The sequence below is a fragment of the Panicum virgatum genome, chromosome 4K (genome assembly GCF_016808335.1).
Source record: "Panicum virgatum strain AP13 chromosome 4K, P.virgatum_v5, whole genome shotgun sequence".
NCBI lineage: Eukaryota > Viridiplantae > Streptophyta > Magnoliopsida > Poales > Poaceae > Panicum > Panicum virgatum.
This window is the reverse complement of record NC_053139.1, coordinates 34,598,316-34,616,017: the sequence shown is the minus strand read 5'-3', so window position 1 is coordinate 34,616,017 and position 17,702 is coordinate 34,598,316. Positions and strand designations below refer to the sequence as shown.

Genomic DNA, 17,702 nt, shown 5'->3' with positions numbered 1-17,702 from the left:
TGTGCTCTATTGAGCTTATGTCGATGTAGGTACCCGGTCCTCCTTTATTTACTCCAGGAGTTGGGATACTAGTCGGTTATAAGGTAGGAGTCCTAGTAGGATTACAAGGTAGAGTTTTAGTAGGATTACAGATGAATCCTAGCATTAACTGAGGTGGTTGAAACTTTTGCCCGCCTCTGTGGTGTTTAAAAAAGGTCACGGTAAATTATTTTTTGTAGTAATGAGTTGACAGTCGGATTTTTTATTTAAGGACCATCAACAAATTCTTGTCAAAACACCACCAATATAGGTCAAGTTAGAGGATAAGGATCGACACCTCCAATGGCTTCAAGTTAGAGAGAGTTTGTTAGCTTTACTAGGTCAGTTTGTTACCCCCCCCCCCCCCCCACACACCCACCTGTGGCTATGTTTCAGAGGACCCTACACTTCAGAGACGAAAAATGAAGCTTCCCACCTCGGGTAGGAAGGAACAGGGGCGGAACCAATATGGAGGCAGGGGGCTAGAGCCCCCCCTACCCCCATGAATCCCATGGAGCACCCCAAAGCCCCCCCCCCCCACCCCCACCCCACCCCCACTACCACCAACAACATTTTTCACCTATGAATGATGAAGAGAAAGAAAAAGAAAAGGAGAGGAGGAAGGAAGAAGAAAGGGGAAATAAGCCCCCCCTAAGTTAAACTCTTGGATCCACCACCGGGAAGGAAAGCCGGCCTTTAGACTGGAAAAGAAGGGAGTCTGATCCCACCTATGAAGCCCAAGACAATATATATGAGGGTGCAAAATGTTGTGTTAGTATAGGTGTCTATCTAAACCACGCCTTTAAAAATTAAAAGTCTGGAGACCTAAGCTGGAAGTAAAAAGATCAAAGAGACGATGGTAGAATAGTAAAAAGAATGGTTCCCCTTAGGTCTATCACTATTGCGGAATCCCTCTTCCATTTTTGCCTTTATTAGTCCTGATTGAGGTTGGACCCAGGACTAATGAAGGCATTAGTCACGGATCCAACGGCTAGGTGGCGGGAGAGCTCTTTAGTCCTGGTTGGGGTTACCAACCTGGACTAAAAGGTCCCCCGTATGGCCGTATTTTAGTTTAAATGGAAACCATCCTGTGTAGAGTCACATATGCTATACAGGTGGGATGGTAAGAAAACTATGCGCGAGGCAAGGCCAACTAATTTTTTGGATTGGCAGGCCATTTAGTCGTAGTTGCTGGACCTGGGACTAAAAACTCATAGTCCAGGTTGAGGAACCGGGACTAAAGGCTTTTAAAAACTAGGATTAAAGAACATTTCTGTAGTAGTATATGGAAATATCAGTGTTCGGCTACACAATCTATAAAGGTTACACGGCAGCCGGCTGTGCAGTTTATCCAAAAATGGTGATTACATGTGTAGCCTGTTTAACGGTCAAATTCGATAATACATGGCCTGCACGGTTGACATGACACGGACTCAATATGATTTTCCATGGCAAGTTGAGCAATTACAGGCGGTTTTGCACCTTTGGAGCCAGACACCCTGTCAATCCCCATTGTATCTCCGGTCACCAGATTGAGATCCAACCTCCAATGGGCAGCAAGCAAGAACACAACAAATCAGCAGCACGCTACGAGTTCCAGCAATTAATAAGGTAATACCTCCCCCTCCATTTCTCCTCTGATGTATGCCTACTCTTGAATGTCTTTTCTTTTTAAATTAAATTATTCTGATTGTTTGATATATATGCTCTAGTAATGTCTTTATCCTGTAAATACCAAGTGGAGATTAGAGATTAATCTGAATCTCAGATTACAAGATAGACTTTTGAGAACAAGAGATGACCATGTTCGCTTTGTCCAACACTTTAATTAATACACTTGTGAATCTAATTTTAAAGATTCATAAGAAAAGAAACAAGCTCAATTGTGACTTGTGAGAGAGTCGAGCAAATTGTCTGTGTACGATTCAACAGCCTTCATACAAAGAAAAAAATCTAAAGCCAAGAAGAACAACAAAGTTGATCCCCTTGGTCGCAACAGAAGCAACTTGTGCTCAAAGTTGGATGGTGAGATGATGACAACTCTAATGTTGAGGCTGTTAGGGCCGACATGGCAACAGATTGCAGAGACAAGTGGGGATGAGCATGTCACAAATTGTTGGATATGAGTTCAAGATTGACTCAGCCAAGAGGGATTGAAGAGAATGCCCAATCCGAACTAGAAGAAGTGATAAATGAGGAGGAAGTAATTGAATTTGAGTCTGATCAAGAGAATATATATGGTGACAACTTGTTATGAGCAAGAGGTGGAAGGAGAAGAGAATGATGACTGAGCTTGGTGCATTGACATATTCTTGATGGAACTGCTTATGACTTTATCATTTATCATCATATCATGCATGTTTAAGAACTTTTAGATGTTTATCATTTGTGAGAACTATTATGTATGTTTGTGGTTGTGAGAACTGAGAACTATGTGCTGGTGTGACTTGTGATTGATATAGCATCATTCATTTAATAATTTATTTTGAGAACTATCAAGTGCAGACATGTCCCCTCGTTCCAAATCGAAAGGTTTTGATAATACTCAACGCTGATGTATTCCACAAGTGTACATAAAAATGGTATTAAAGACTTTTCTGGAGATCTCCTCCAAATCACCGATATGACTATCGAAATCGTGAGCATCAACAAAATCGTGAGCATCAACATGTAGGTTCCAGATCCAAGTGGTAGTATCAGGACCCTTCAAAATATCTGACATAATTTTTTTGTTTTCTAGATCAAAAATACATAAAAAGAAATGAGGTATATTTTTTTTGATTTATGGTTAAAGAAGAAAAACAAGAAAATAGGGGTTTCATTGAATTTCAAGTATTCAATTGCATCAATAAGACATGGATACTTGTTTCACATTTGGAATTACACAAAAAAGATTTTTCATCCTAAAGAGGTCTATGAAGACTTTTGGGAAAACATCTAAGTTTGCTGGCTTATTTGGCTAAGAAAAATAGAGTATGATACAAGAAATCAATCAGTTAGTTGGATATTCGGAAGAAGTAATTTAGTTGTTCAAGTTTTTTCTTATTTTATTAGTAGTTTTATAGTATTCTTAGATTTTGCATTTTCATGAGCCTCATTTTGAGTAATTCATGAAGAAAAAAAATAAGAATAAGGATATATATAAGTCTACCGCTTACAAGAAAAGATCTCCTATTTGATCAAATACCTAACGGAAAACTACTATTTTCCTTTCATTAAGGTACGAGGGCTTCTTATTCCACAAGAACCAAAGCACATTTTCATTCTTTCATATACTAAGAGGTTTTTACTTGGAAAAGACAATGTTCAATACTTAAGGCGCAAGAAGAAGGGGCAACCCATATCATCTTGACTTCAATTATATTGCGGCTTGTTAGTGTTAGATAATAATGTTCACCTTCTTATGTTTTTGAGTTGTTATTATAGTTTTTAGATATATATATATACATGTCATTGTAGCTATTTTTATTAATATAGTACAAAAATGTGTAACCGTTTAATTCTGTGCACATGCCGTGTACATAGTCTGCACACTACACGACACTTTGCCAACCGTTTACCATTCAGGCTAACATTGGTAAATGTAAGATCCCAAGGATCTTGTAAGTTGAATCTTTGAATGAAATTTGAGCAACAATTCATTCTCCAATTTGGGCTCTAACTCCACCGCCCCAAACCCATCAAAACACTCTACCTACCTATAAGGGATAGTTTGGAAACTCAAAACCACTTAGGATCCCTGACTTTTCCTAGGATGAGCAATCTATGGGGGATGTTATTTGAATAAGACATTTAGTTTTGGATGGGAGGTTTTCCTTCCCTGGGTTCAGCTTCCCCTTTCTTCCAAATTAGGCCTAAAGGTGGACCAAATATACTTTACTCACATGCATGTATCTAGTACCTACGTATATACCAAACCCACTTTCGTCAGACCATGTAAGTGTGCATCCATGGCTTCTGTTGTGGCACAGCAAGGCAGTTGGCGATTGACTTTTGTGCGTGTGGAAGGGGAACGTTCCATTGGCCACGGACACCGCATGCAGCCGCAGTGTCAACAAACTTTCTTACACCAGGGGATAGATGTGGGGTGCGCCAATCTTCTTATGGAAATGGATGGCAGACATCGTGCGTGCAAAATAATGTCAATGTTTTGACGAATACTCCCTCTGTCTCAAATTATTAGTCGTTTTGAATTTTCTAGATACATATGCATCTAGACATAATGCATAACAAAAATTATGCACCTAGAAAAACTAAAATGACTAATAATTTGGAACGGACGGAGTATATTTTATGGAAAATCAACTTTATAAATTATCTTCACATGGAGAAAGTTTGTCTTGCCTATTGGGTACGAAGCTGCAAAAGGTAGAAAACGGATAAGAATGTATGGTTCTCATCTAATAACCCAAGCAACAATCTGGCATAAGAGCATATTGTATAGAACCCGAACTCATTGACAGTTCAGTTAGTAACCGAGAACCACCAGAGGCATTCCATGCCATCGCATTCTTGTGTTGCCATTGGAAATGGATGCCATTTTTCCTTTCTGCAAAAAAGTGCGAGACCCATGAAGATGAAGGGCCACACAGTGATCCTACCGAGCAGCTGAGCCACCCAATTCAACAATAATTTGTCAGCAAGTCAGCTGCTAACTATTATCTGCTTTTCTTTGTACAGGCTACAGAGTAGCTGCTCACAATATCTGCTCTTTTATAGCAGGATTTGCTTAAAAGAACTGACATGTCCTAACGTCTGCCGCTGGATCATGTTGCCTTTGAAAAAGAAGCAAGTGCTCTGCTTTGGTTGCCGAGCGATGGTGGCCATTGCTTTTGCAATAACTCTTTTTATCAGTTTCATTAGTCAGAGTTCGCTCACCTAAAAAAGATAGAAAAACTTGTCCATACGGTATTTTGGGAATCACCTGAAGAACTTGCAAAGGCGTAACAAATGGCTTTCACATCTCTTTCAACTATAAAGGCAAAGATAAATAAAACTAAGAATACAGAAGGTCCCAAAAAGTTCTTGCTCCTTGGGCTCTACAAGTGAGCTTCTGAAGAAGTTGAGAAGTTTAGGAGCCCCAAAATAGGAGCTTATGTTTTTTTTATTGCTTGAGCAAAAAAAGAGGCCAAGCTAAGCCACACTTCATCAATAATGTAAAAAAAATTGAGTACCTCCATAGTTCCATTCCATCGACCTTATGTCAGACTACAGAATGTTTTCTCTATGTACTATTTCACTTGAAATTTTAATTATGCCCACATACCCGGCCCATTAGGTTACAGAAATTTGGGACAAAATACTACTAATAAGGGACTAAATGATCCATAGATTGTCTGCGATGATAGACATTTGTGATACAAATGTAATGCAAAAAAAGAGAGGCCAGGAGTAAAATGGAACACAACATTCGAAAAACTGGGCTTGTTTTTACAAATTTCAAGCCTATTTATACACGAGAAATCTGTATTTTTTTTCATTCCCAAACAAGACCTTGTGCAGCCTAGATTCGCTGTCAGTGTTAGCAGTCAGTATTCAGGAACTCCGGATTTCAACTTCAGCTGCGAAGAGATTTGAGAGAGATAGCTAGAGGGAGAGAGAAAGGACAAAGATATCTGTTACAGAAGTAGGCTTTCTTGCGCCGCGGCAAAGGCCTTTTTATACACGAGAACGAAGGGCGAGAAAAAGAAGAAGACAAAAACGGAAAAGAGAAAGAAAAAGAACAAAAAAAAAGGACAAACAGAGCAACAACGACGGCGCCGCTCTGGCACGCCGCGCCCACCACGAGCGGAAGAGCGATCAGGATCTGCCGGCGGCGGCGGCCGCGGACTCCTCGGCGACGGCGGCGAGCTTCTGGAGGTTGAGCCTGACGACGGTGTCGGTGAACATGCGCGTGTCCTCCTCGGTGTTGCCCTCGGGCACGTCGACGACGTAGGACTCGACGACGACGCAGTAGGGCGGGCCGGCGGGCTGGCGCTGGAACTCGGTGACGGAGGTGACGGAGCGGTAGTTGCGGAGGCGATGGTCGCCGCCGACGACGCGGAAGCTGAGGATGTGGCGGTCGTCGTCCAGCACCTCGAGGCGCTCGGTGCTGGAGGTGGCCGGGAGGCCCGACACCACGGTGACCTCGCGCACGCTGCCGACGCTGGCGCCGTCGCCGGCGGCGAGCGCGCAGGTGCGCACGAAGTGCTTGTACCGCTGCGGGTTGCCGAAGCTGCGCACGATGGGCCACACCGCGCGCACGGGCGCCAACACGCGCTGCGCCACCAGCGACGTGCACGTCGCGCCGCCGGAGCTCGGGAACGTGTGGTGCTCGCGCACCGTGCCCTCCAGCGCCCGCGCCTCCGCCTCCGTCAGCGTCGCGCGCAGCGCCCGCTCCACGTGCGCCTCCATGCTCGACACCTCGCTGGCTCGCTCGCTCTCTTCTTCCTCTCGCGCGCTTGTGTTCGTTCGATGATGGGTTTGCGTTGGTTATATATATGCTAGCGCCCAGGGCAGAGTGGGGTGGGTGCGGAATAATCATATCACGATTCACGGCTTGCAAGCAAGCCGACGAACATCGCCCTTTTCACCATCGAGCATCAGTACATTGAGTGATTCAAGCTGCAGTAATCCAATTCGTGCTTGGACGTGTCTTCTCCGGCGGCGGGCTTCTTTGGCACAGGGATGATGCTTCTTTGATGTGCAATCCAAGTTAGCTTTGGGTTTTGGGGTTGGGGTTGGGGCTCCGGCAGGCTCCTAAAATCTAGGGATGAAAAACGGTCGGAACCAATCGAAATGATATTCTAAAAATTATGAATATATCAAACCATAGAGCACAACACTAACCATATTAGTTGACACATTTCATACACAAGTATTAATGCACCTCAAATCATACTACTAAAAATTTATATATTAATCTCGCCGTCCATGCATGAAACTATGCATAGTCCTATGAATTTAGATCCCTAGGTTGTGGTTTAGGGTTAGGATAAATGAGTCATGACTCATGACTCTCTAAAAAGTATAGATATTGCATCGTAAAAACATAGATAGTAGGGTGTGTTCGCATTGTACGTGAATATGGTTCTTCTGTCAGTAACATACATAACATACAGTACAATACCGCAAAAATATGATATTTCTTGAAAACAATCGGAAGACGCTCAAATATTTTCTTTTTCACTTTCATTTTTTTTACCATTTTTGCTATTTTCTATAATTTTTTCATTTTTGTTTAGCTTTAAAAGTCGATAAAATCTCGAAATTGGTTCTCAAAATTGGAAACTAACCGTTTTTGTTTTCATCCCTACTACAATCTCAGGCTTAAGGAGAAGTGTAAGGAAAAAAAATACACCCATCTAGATGGATATGCGATTTTGATGATTAATGATAACAAATAGATTGATTGGTCGAACATTTTCTTTTCCTGTTTTAGTAATTTCCTAGTAAGAATGTGAAAGATTAGGTCTCGTGAGTGTCATTAATTTTGATGTGGTCAGATGTTATGGATCTATCTACAATCTTTTTTTTTTTTGCGAGGGATCTATGTACAATCTTGTAAAGTTCCATAGATACCAAGGATCATTAAATACAAAATGTTGAAAAATAAACCCGCACGATAGAGTAGAACACAATACGGATGATTAGGATGAAGGAAGTATATAGGGAGGCCAGCCAGCCATTTAATGAGGAAGGTAGTTGAAACGAACCGGGTTTCCGAACGGAGATTCATATGAAAATAATAATGTATTTGTATTTTGTAAAACTTCTATTTTAAGGAAAACAGGATGTTTTCCTCAAAATGATTTGTCTAATTTTTTGCAACCTTTACAAAGCTTATGAACTTTAACTTCCTCAAATTCTTGCTATCTTTTCAGAGCTCATGAACTAGGCGTCTAGGCCATGCAAGGTTCAAGCTCCCGTTATTACATTTGCTTGCAACCAAACAATGCAAATTAATCTCGCATTCCCTTGGTTTGTAACCCAGCTTTTAACCACACAAAGTTCCATTACTACAGTGCGTTCCATTACCATTACCGTTTACTATGTTTCCATTGTTACTAAACCACAAACATGTTGGCACTCCTCCTGTCGCCGCCGCGCCGCGAAACAGAGGACCGCCGAGGGGGTCAATGGTGAAGTCGGCGATCTCCAGGCAAGAACTTGGCGCGCAGCACACGCACTACTTCACCCTCAAGCTCACCGACCCGCTCGCTTCACGAATTCACAAACACAGAGGACGAATTTGGGCTGGCGAGAGGAAGAAGATGAACAGTAACTCGGGGGAATTTCGCGCACAAACGCATGGCGCCGAACGCCGCTCTCCAATTCCACTCGCAAGGATCATCATCGGAGTACAACGGAGCTTTATAGCCCCAGGGACGCACCCACGACCCACACTACTCACCACGACGCCGCCACCTCCGCCACGGGCGTGCGCGACGCGCTCCAACGCATTCCCGCCGTGCCCGGAGATGCTGCGCCCAATGCGCCCGCTTCCAACGGTCTTCAACGGCCGCCATCATCCGCGCGATCAACACAGATCAAGTCTCCTTCAGTTGCCGCCCGATCGCTCGCACGATCACCTCCACCACGGTTCACACGCGCTCACCCGCGATCACACGCACGCCACGGACTGGCTCGTGCACAGCCATCCGTGCATGACGCATGCACACGCAGCGCACACACGCTGAACAACACATGACACCCGCGCGCACAGCCCACGCGCTTGGCGCGCGCACACACACGAGCTCGCCGCCCGTGCACGCACGTACGCGCACGGCCAGCTCGCCACCACCGCCAGCTGCGACTACCTCGTGCTGGGTTTATTGCTCACAAAACACTTCTACCCAAGGCCAAAGTCTATTTCCAAATCCCAACGCCGGCACGTCGCGGCTGGCCGGGGCCGCGACGACGGCCGCCGATCGCCCGGCCGGTCTCATTACCAGAGCCTCCTCCTTCCCCCGCGCCCGCCGCCAGCTCCAGGTGTGACGCCATCACAAGCTAGCTAAGGCGCCCACGACCACGAGCGATGGCTCCCGGCTGGCGTAGCGCTTGCATCCACGCGCGGAGCGGATAGGCCGCATGCTCTGGCTCCTTGGACGGTCTCCGGGAATGGGGTGCAGCAGGCGCGAGCGCGGCCGGCCGGGGCGGCGAATGGGGGAAGGACAAGGGTGCCGCGCTGATCTGGTCGATCGCCGGCGGTTGCCTGGATGGAGATAGAGATATCCATCACCGCCGCGGCACCGCCACGATAGGGCGGGCGCGCGTGGGTCTGCGCTGAGCGTCCTCTCTTGGTGCGTCGTGCCGCTCGTGCGCCGTCGCAGTGTCTAGCTAGCTCTGGGCCTCTGGCCGCGGGGTCCAGCTTGGCTAGCGGACGAGCGGAGCCAGCTCCGATCCCCGTCACCACCACCTGGCGTTTCTCTTCCCGGCGCGCCGCCGCGGGGTTTGGCGTCGTCCGCTGCTGACTAGTTGAGCAGGCGCCGTAGCTAGACGACAAGACAGCGAAATGAAGTGGCCCGTCAGGTCGACGCTGCGTTGTTCGTCTCCCGAGCGTCAATCGGCGCCGCGCCTGTGCGTTCAGGCTCAATCGCCAGTTCCCCACCTGCCGGCGCCGGGACGCGGCCGCTGCCGCGCGCGCGTGCAGTCTCAGGGTGGGCATTCGATTCTTCAATTCGATTTCTCGGTTTTTGAAGACGGTTTCCAAAAAATATGAACCGATCGGTTTCTAAAAATTTTGGAAACCGAGTATTTCGGTTCTAACTGAACTTTTTTACAGAAAGCTAAGATGACAAAAAAACACACATGTTCTTCAAGTGCATTAGTCTTCATATTCATCCTCACTGACATGGCTATGGTAGTGTGGTATTGTAAGGAACATGGCCCCATTTAGACCATTGTTTGTGATTTAAGTGATTAAGTGACAACTTAATTAATGGGACTAACAGGTTTGTGAGATCATATTTGTAGGAGTTTTTTAGTCCCATAGATATAATTCAAGATGTCCAAACTATCGTCAAGACGCAATGTTCAATCCATCGTCGAGACGCCAAGTCCAATCCACCGTCAAGATGACAAGTCCAATTAGTCATAAAGATACCAAAGTACAGTGAAAATCTAGATATAAAAGATATTTGAAGTATCCAAAAGATCGCTGTGACAAATTGGACGAGAAGATGCAGATTCAGCTGCACCGGTTAAACCGATGGCTCCACCATCGGTGCATCTGATGGTTGCCGGGTTGCCGGATACACCAACGCCCTAAGCATCGGTGCAATTGGGTGAGCACACTGAGCCAAGTGAGGAAAACTCAGTAGCACCGGTTTAACCGACGGGTCAGAAACAGGCATCGATGCATAAAACATACTATTGTCCAAAGACGATGTCAAGTGCGTAGCAGCCAAGCCTTCAGCACCGGAAGAACCGATGCCCCATTGGAGCAAGCGTCGGTGCAATGACGACAGCAAGGAATTATCAAGTGCAACGGGTACGAGAAGATCTTGTATCATCGAAAGAACCGACGCCCAAGCATCAGTTTAACCGATGGTCCCAGAAGTTGCTGCAGTTGTGTCAGATGAACCAACGACTAGAATCAGTCTGTGTGTGACCGGACGAACCGATGTCCTAGCACCGGAAGTTCCGATGCCTACGCAGAAAACTGGCCAACGACTCTAAACTGCTAGTTCAAGTTTGAGGCCTATATATATGTATTTCCCCGGCCATTTGATGCTTGCTGGAGTTCCAAGACATCACATACACATCCAAGAACACCTCCAAGCCATCCAAGAGTTTAGAGATCAAATCCTTAGTCCTTAGCACAAGCTTTGTGAGTGTGAGTGCTAGGTTAGCTCCTAAGTGAGTGAGAGAGAGCAAGGTGTTGCAGCCTTGTGCATTGGTTCTAGAGTGAACCACTCTTGTATCTCAGCGTACCGGCCTCTTGGAGCATTGGTGGCTCGCCGGCACGTCAACGACCCTCCGGCTTGGTGTGGAGCGGCGTCGACAACATTGTGCAGGGGACGGAGACCCCTCCTTCGTGGGCAAGCTCCCTTAGTGGAAAGTGGGATCAAGGTGACCGTGATTGGGTTCACGGAAGAGACTTGATTGCCAGGAAGCGATACTCTTCGTGAGTGCTTCAACAACGTGAATGTAGAGGCGCTTTTGTGGCAATCGGAACCACAGGATAAATCTTCATGTCGAGAGTTTTCTTCCTTTCATCCCTTCTCTTTAAGCTTCCGCATTTCATATTGCAACTTGTGTGCATTTACTTTCTTGGTGTAGTATCTTGCTAGGATTGGCATAGATTGCAAAACTCTTTATGGGATGAGGGTTTCACACTAGAAGAACCATAGTTACATATCTAGATAGATTGTTTTAGTTTAAATTTTTGTGCAAATTAGTTGGAGTCATAGGTTAAGGTTTTATAGGGCCTAATTCACCCCCTTCCCCTCTTAGACTAGAGCACCCGATCACTTTCAGGTATGCTGCTCCATGGGCTCTCATCCAGCATGAGGAATGTGAGTACTCTACCCTGCCTGTGATGAGTGAATTGTCAACCGTGCGGTGTGATCGTGCGCTTGGTCTTTGGATTGCAGGTACACGGGCGTCAAGTGTCGGCGGGGAGCTTCCGTGGAGGTGCTGTGGCCGATGGACCGTGCTGTGGACGGCGGTGAAGGGCAGCCAGGACCGGAGCTCGGACCGGGCGGCAGCTGTGGCGTCCACTCCTGGATCGAGGGCGCAAGCGGCGACGGAAGGCGGGTTTCTTGGTTTGCGCCACAAAACCAAGGAGGCGGATGGCGGTTGAAGACGCCAAGTCGTGGAGGCACGGGCGTCGGTCTCGGGACTGACGGAGGTGACGGGAGTCGGGCGGTGTCTAGGGCCGTCAGGAGGCCGAGGCGGGAACGGCGTCTAGGGCCACGGCGTGGAGGCGGGAATCTTCCCGCACGTGAGGTTTTGGCGGTTTTCTCAAAACCGGCCACCTACCCGGGTTTCGCGGACCCTCCAAAACCGCGGATCGGATCTTCGTCGACATGGCGGCATCGCAGCAAAGACTTCGAGTCAAAGAAAGAAGCTCCGTCGTCGATCGAAGCTGTACAGCAGGGTGCTGCTGACCCGACCGGTCTGACCGGTCCCCTGGACCAGTCTGACCGGTCTGGCCGCAGCAGCCGGGTATAAATACCCCCACTAGCCCGTGACTGGTTGAGTCTTTTGTTTTCTCTGGGTTTTTCCTTCTTCCTGCCCCTGTTCTAGGTTAGGGCCAAGGACTCCAACGCAAAGAGAGTTTAGATTATAGCTATTCTCTTCAATCTAGTGGGTGGATGATGGGCGGATGGCTCTAGCTATTGTATAGGTGAATTCCTTTGAAAATTAATGGATAAAATTTGTTTGTGATTCACTTGTGTGTGCTGAGCATCTCGTCCTCCCCTTCTCTCTTGCGTTTTGGGTTCAATTCTCCTCTTTTGGTGTGTTTCTTGTTTGGAGGAGACCAACCCTTGAATTCATGGTTTGATGGACTCTTTGTGACGATTCTAGTCCTTCTAGACAAGTGCTAAACCTACTGGAATCGAGAGTTCTCACGAATTGGCGATTTTGTGTTCTTGAGAAAACCCCAATCCTCTTTGATCATTCCTCGATTTCTCTTGATCCGTGAATGTTTTGGGTGAGATCTTTTGGGGGTATGTTCACGGAGTAGTAACGAAGCTTTCCACCAAGTTTGGTTGGATTTGGACTTTGTTTGCTCGAGATTCGTGGTTTGAAGGTTTGTTTGCGGGTTTTCTAGACGAAACCGGTCAGACCGGTGGGAGAGAACGGTCAGACCAGTCAGTCTGAATTTGAACTGCCCGACCGGTCAGACCGGTCCAGTACACCGGTCAGACCGGTCTGTGTGTGCTGGGCTGCGATTTGTGAAGTTTCTCTCACCTTTGCTTCCGCGCTGCGACCTAGGTCTTTTGCTTCGAGATAGCTTGTCTATAGCTATTCTCGCTAATCTAGGTTCGAGGGCTTGCGGTGATTTTGGGACATAGGCCGACGTTTCAGATTTCGGAAGAAATTTTGATCGACTCCCATTCACCCCCCCCCCCCTCTGGTCGCCAGTTTCGGTCCCTCAATTGGTATCAGAGCTTGGTTGAGGTTTTCAATACCTTAACCGGTTCGAAAACCACTTGGCGACCATGGCGAGTCTTGGTAAGATCCTGGTGTTTTCCGGCGAGGACTATGCCTACTGGAAGGTTCGCATGAGAGCCTTCTTGCAGAGCATTGGAGCCGAGGTCTGGGAAATTACCACGAACCAGCTTTACGAGGTGCTGGCTGTTCGGACCACGCCTCTCCAGGTGACCCAGCACGAGGCTAACGCCAAGGCTGTCAATGCCTTGTTCGCTGGCGTTTCTCGTGCGGAGTTCTCACACGTCCAGGGTTTTTAGGAAGCCCACAAGATTTGGACGTGCCTTGAGAACTACCACGACAGTACACCTCAGGTGAAGGCCAGACTGTTCGAGACTCACCGGCGTGAGTACGAGAACTTCACACAGGAGCCGGGTGAGAACATTGACCTGATGTTCAGTCGTTTTCAGTCGATTGTGAACAAGGTCAATGCGAACAGATCTGCTGGTGCCCTTGAGTACACAGAGCACGAGAAGGCTCTCAAGTTGCTCTACGCACTTGACCGCTCTGTGTGGGATCTCAAGGTGAACACGATCATTGAGTCTACAGGCTATGAGACTCTGACCGTGAACGAGCTTTTCAGCAAGCTCAAGGCCACGGAGGTGGATAACCAGACACGAGCCAAGCTCAATGGTGCCCCTCCTTCCAAGAGCGTCGCTCTTGTGACTGGCCCAGATGGATCGAGCTCTAACACTAACTCTGCTCTTGGCTTTTCTCTTGCCTCTTTCCCTTCTGTTTCAGATGAGCAGCTAGAGACGCTGGGCGACGATGACTTATGCCTCCTCATCAGCAAGTTCCAGCGCATCTACCACAATAGGCAGAGGAAGAAGAACCCCGGGTGCTACAACTGCGGCGATCTGAACCACTTCATCGCTGATTGCCCCAAGAAGTCCGGCGGTGGCCAGAACAACTCCTTCGACTACTACCGCCACCGCGGCCGCGACGAGGGAGGCTCCAACAAGGAGCGTCGGCGCCACAAGCACCGCAGTCATGACCGGGGAGGACGCTTCGACAAGGAGTCGCTCAAGAAGCGCTTTCAGTACAAGGCCAAGAAGCGGGAGAAGGCCTTCCTGGCACAGCTCAGCGACCTCGACAAGAGCTCCGACACCGACCGCTCTTCTTCACCGACCTCCGACGATGACGACAAGAAGAAGAAGAAGCGGGACAAGGAAGCCACTGGCTTCATCGGCCTTTGCTTGGCGGCCGGTCGGCGCAAGAGCTTCTGCACCATGGCGGGCGAAGCCGATGGTGCTCGTGCGTCTTTGGGTGGACATGCTACACCGACGCAATCCGTCTCTTCTCCTGGATCCGAGAGCGATTCAGAGGTAAACTCCACGATCGACCTGCTAGATACAGAGGTTAGGGAGTTGTACGCCGCTCTCGACAATCAGAAGAGGCTGCTTAAGGAAGCAGCTAGAGAGCGTAGAAAGCTTAGGGCTGAGCTGGCTTGTGCTAGGGAGAAATCTAGTGAGGATGAGTGCGCTGGCTACATATCTCACATGAATGATCTTGTTGCTCTCCGTGCCAAGCATGATGAGAACGTCGCGAACTTAGATTTTGCTAAGACTTCGCTTTCTGACGTGTCTCACGAGCTAGCCAAGGCCAAGCATGAGCTTGAACTTGTCAAGGACGCTCCCATTGTTAGTGATGTGCTTGAATGCGATGAGTGTCCTATCTTCAAGTCTGATCTAACTTCTTTGCAGTCCAAGTTTGCTACTGTTGTTTGTGAACTAGAGGAGCTTAGATCTAGGCCTGCTTTGCTTGGCGCTTGTAAGCTTTGTCCCACGCTTACGTTGGAGCTAGAGGAGAAGAACGCTTTGATCAAGTCTTTTGGAAAGACTAAGGTCGTAGAGTCTAGCCCACCTATTGACTGCTCTGTTTGCCCTGGTTTGATTGCTGATTTAGATAGTCTTACGGTAGAGAAAGCCAACTTAGAGAATGAGAATACATATCTTAGGGCGATTCTGAGTTGGGTTTCTAGCAGTGAGCCGCAGTTGGGCATGATGATTAAGCAGTTCAAGCGTGGTGATGGGTTTGGGTTGGTTACACATACACGAAGTCAGACTTTGACAGGTTGTATGGTAAGATTGGCAAGGCTGCTGGGAACACTGCTAGCACGAGCACGCAGCCTTCACTTGTTGACCCCGTGGATGGTGTGCTGAAAGAACCACAAAAAGCACCTCCACAGAAGCAGGTTTGGGTTCCAAAGCCCAATGAGCTGAGGAATCCCCTCGACACGCTCCCTGCTGCCATAGCCCAGGTTGCCCAGAAGAAGAGGGCTGCTCCTCCCCATCCGCAGGCTAGGCCTCCACCTCCCAAGCGTGAGGTGAGGTACCACGGCGAGTTCTGTGACAGGGAAGGTCACCTGGTGGAGTTTTGCTTCAGGAGGAAGCGGGCTGTGAGGAGAGAGCAGGAGAGACGGAACGCGGACATGTACTCTGCTCGGGTGCATGGTCCTTCTCAGCGTGGTGATAGGCGAGATGCTAGGGCGCGCCGTGTAGGTGGAGGTCAGGGAGACGGTGGTGGTTACCGTGCTCCACCGGGTGGTCGCTTTGCCGGTCGTGCTCCTGGTCGTTTTCAGTACGGCTATGGACCACGAGACCAAGGCTTTGGAAGAGGTTTTGAGGCTCCACGCTTTCCTCGCGGTGGTGTTCGTCAGTCACGCGGTAGACGGGATGGGGGATACGCTTTGTCTGGTTTTGCTAACCCTTCTGTAGAGTAAATGGCTCGACACTGGTTTGCTTCTCACTTTGCTAACCCTAGTGTTGAGACATTTGCTCACCCTTTGTCTCACTACTGATGTGCAGGTCGGAGGCTTGGAGAACAGGTGGATCATGGACTCCGGTTGTTCGCGCCACATGACCGGAAATGACAAATGGTTCTCTAGCCTCACCCCGATGCGCTCAAAGGAGTACATTGTGTTCGGGGATAATGGAAGAGGAAAGGTACGTGGACTTGGCGCTGTTCGAGTTTCTGATCGCTTTACCCTGAGAGAAGTTGCTTTGGTTTCGAATCTTGGCTTTAATTTACTCTCTGTTTCGCAACTTCTTGATGAGGGGTTTGAGGTTCGCTTCAAGGAGGGTTGCTCGCGTGTTTTGGATTCCAAAGGAGATTTGGTTTGTCGGATTACACCTCGCGATCGAGTTTTCTTGGTTGACTTCTCTGGAACTCCTCTTGGCCCTTCTCGTTGCTTGTTGGCTGGTCCTTCTTCTGATTTGTGGAAGTGGCATAGGAGACTTGGACATTTGAGCTTTGACTTGTTGTCGAGACTGAGCTCACTTGGCCTGATCCGAGGATTGCCCAAATTGAAGTTTGAAAAGGACCTTGTTTGCCATCCGTGTCGCCACGGGAAGATGATTGCCACTTCACATCCACCTGTTAATCAAGTGATGACCTCTCACCCTGGAGAGTTGCTACACATGGACACTGTCGGTCCTTCTCGGGTGATGTCTGTTGGTGGGAAGTGGTACGTTCTTGTGATTGTGGACGACTTTTCTCGCTATTCTTGGGTCTTTTTCATGAGAACCAAGGATGAGGCCTTCTAGTTTGTTCGAGACTTGATCTTGAGGTTGAAAAATGAGTTACCCCAGGCCATGAGAGAGATCCGTAGTGACAATGGCACAGAATTCAAAAATGCTCGTTTTGACGCCTTTTGCAGTGATCAAGGGCTCGAACACCAGTATTCTTCTCCCTACACTCCACAGCAGAATGGAGTTGTAGAGCGGAAGAATCGGACGCTGGTTGAGATGGCGAGGACGATGCTCGATGAGCATAGGACTCCTCGCAAATACTGGGCTGAGGCGGTTAACACCGCTTGTTACGTGTCCAACCGCATTTTCTTGTGTGCTTTCATGCACAGGACTTCTTATGAGTTGCGGTTTGGACGCCAGCCTCGTGTTGACCATCTCAGAGTTTTCGGTTGCCAGTGTTTTGTGCTGAAAGAAGGAAATCTTGATAAGTTTGAGACTCGCTCGTCTGACGGTGTCTTTCTCGGTTATGCTTCTCACTCTAGAGCGTACGTGTGTTGATTATTGATACTAACATCGTCAGAGAGACTTGTGAAGTCACTTTCGACGAGAGTGCACCGTGCAATTCTTCTGTCTTTGAAGTTGCAGGAGATGATGAGCTCGGCACCTCCATCTTTGAAGATGAGGAGGAAGAAGCTGCGGAGGGCGCGGCTGAGGCTACCACGCGTGCTGTGGACCCAGTTGCTTCCGCCACGAGCTCGGACGATGATGACGGCCCCGATCCGACTACGTCTACTTCACGGGGGCTGTTCGAGGAGGTGACTCAGGCTTCACCAGCTGCACCTGAGGAGACACCAGCTTTGGTTGAGGAGGAGGCGACTTCGACACGGGAAGCAGCGCGACACATTCAGCGTCGCCATCCACCTCAACAGATGCTAGGCGATCTCAACGAGCGAGTCACCAGGTCCAAGGTAACAAGTATCGCTGGCTTTGCTCATTCAGCGTTTGTTGCCTCTTTTGAGCCCAAACATATTGGACACGCTCTTTCTGATTCTAATTGGGTCAATGCCATGCATG

The 17,702-nt window shown here is 48.1% G+C and overlaps 1 protein-coding gene across 1 annotated transcript; it reads right to left on the bottom strand.

Annotated features, from left to right (window-relative positions):
* Nucleotides 1–5,407: 5,407 nt before the first annotated feature.
* LOC120704866 (abscisic acid receptor PYL9-like) lies at nucleotides 5,408–6,451 on the bottom strand. The gene has a single exon (XM_039989401.1). It carries the CDS (start codon nucleotides 6,409–6,411, stop codon nucleotides 5,818–5,820), a length of 594 nt encoding a protein of 197 aa, XP_039845335.1. The 5' UTR covers nucleotides 6,412–6,451; the 3' UTR covers nucleotides 5,408–5,817.
* Between the last annotated feature and the right edge of the window lie 11,251 nt (nucleotides 6,452–17,702).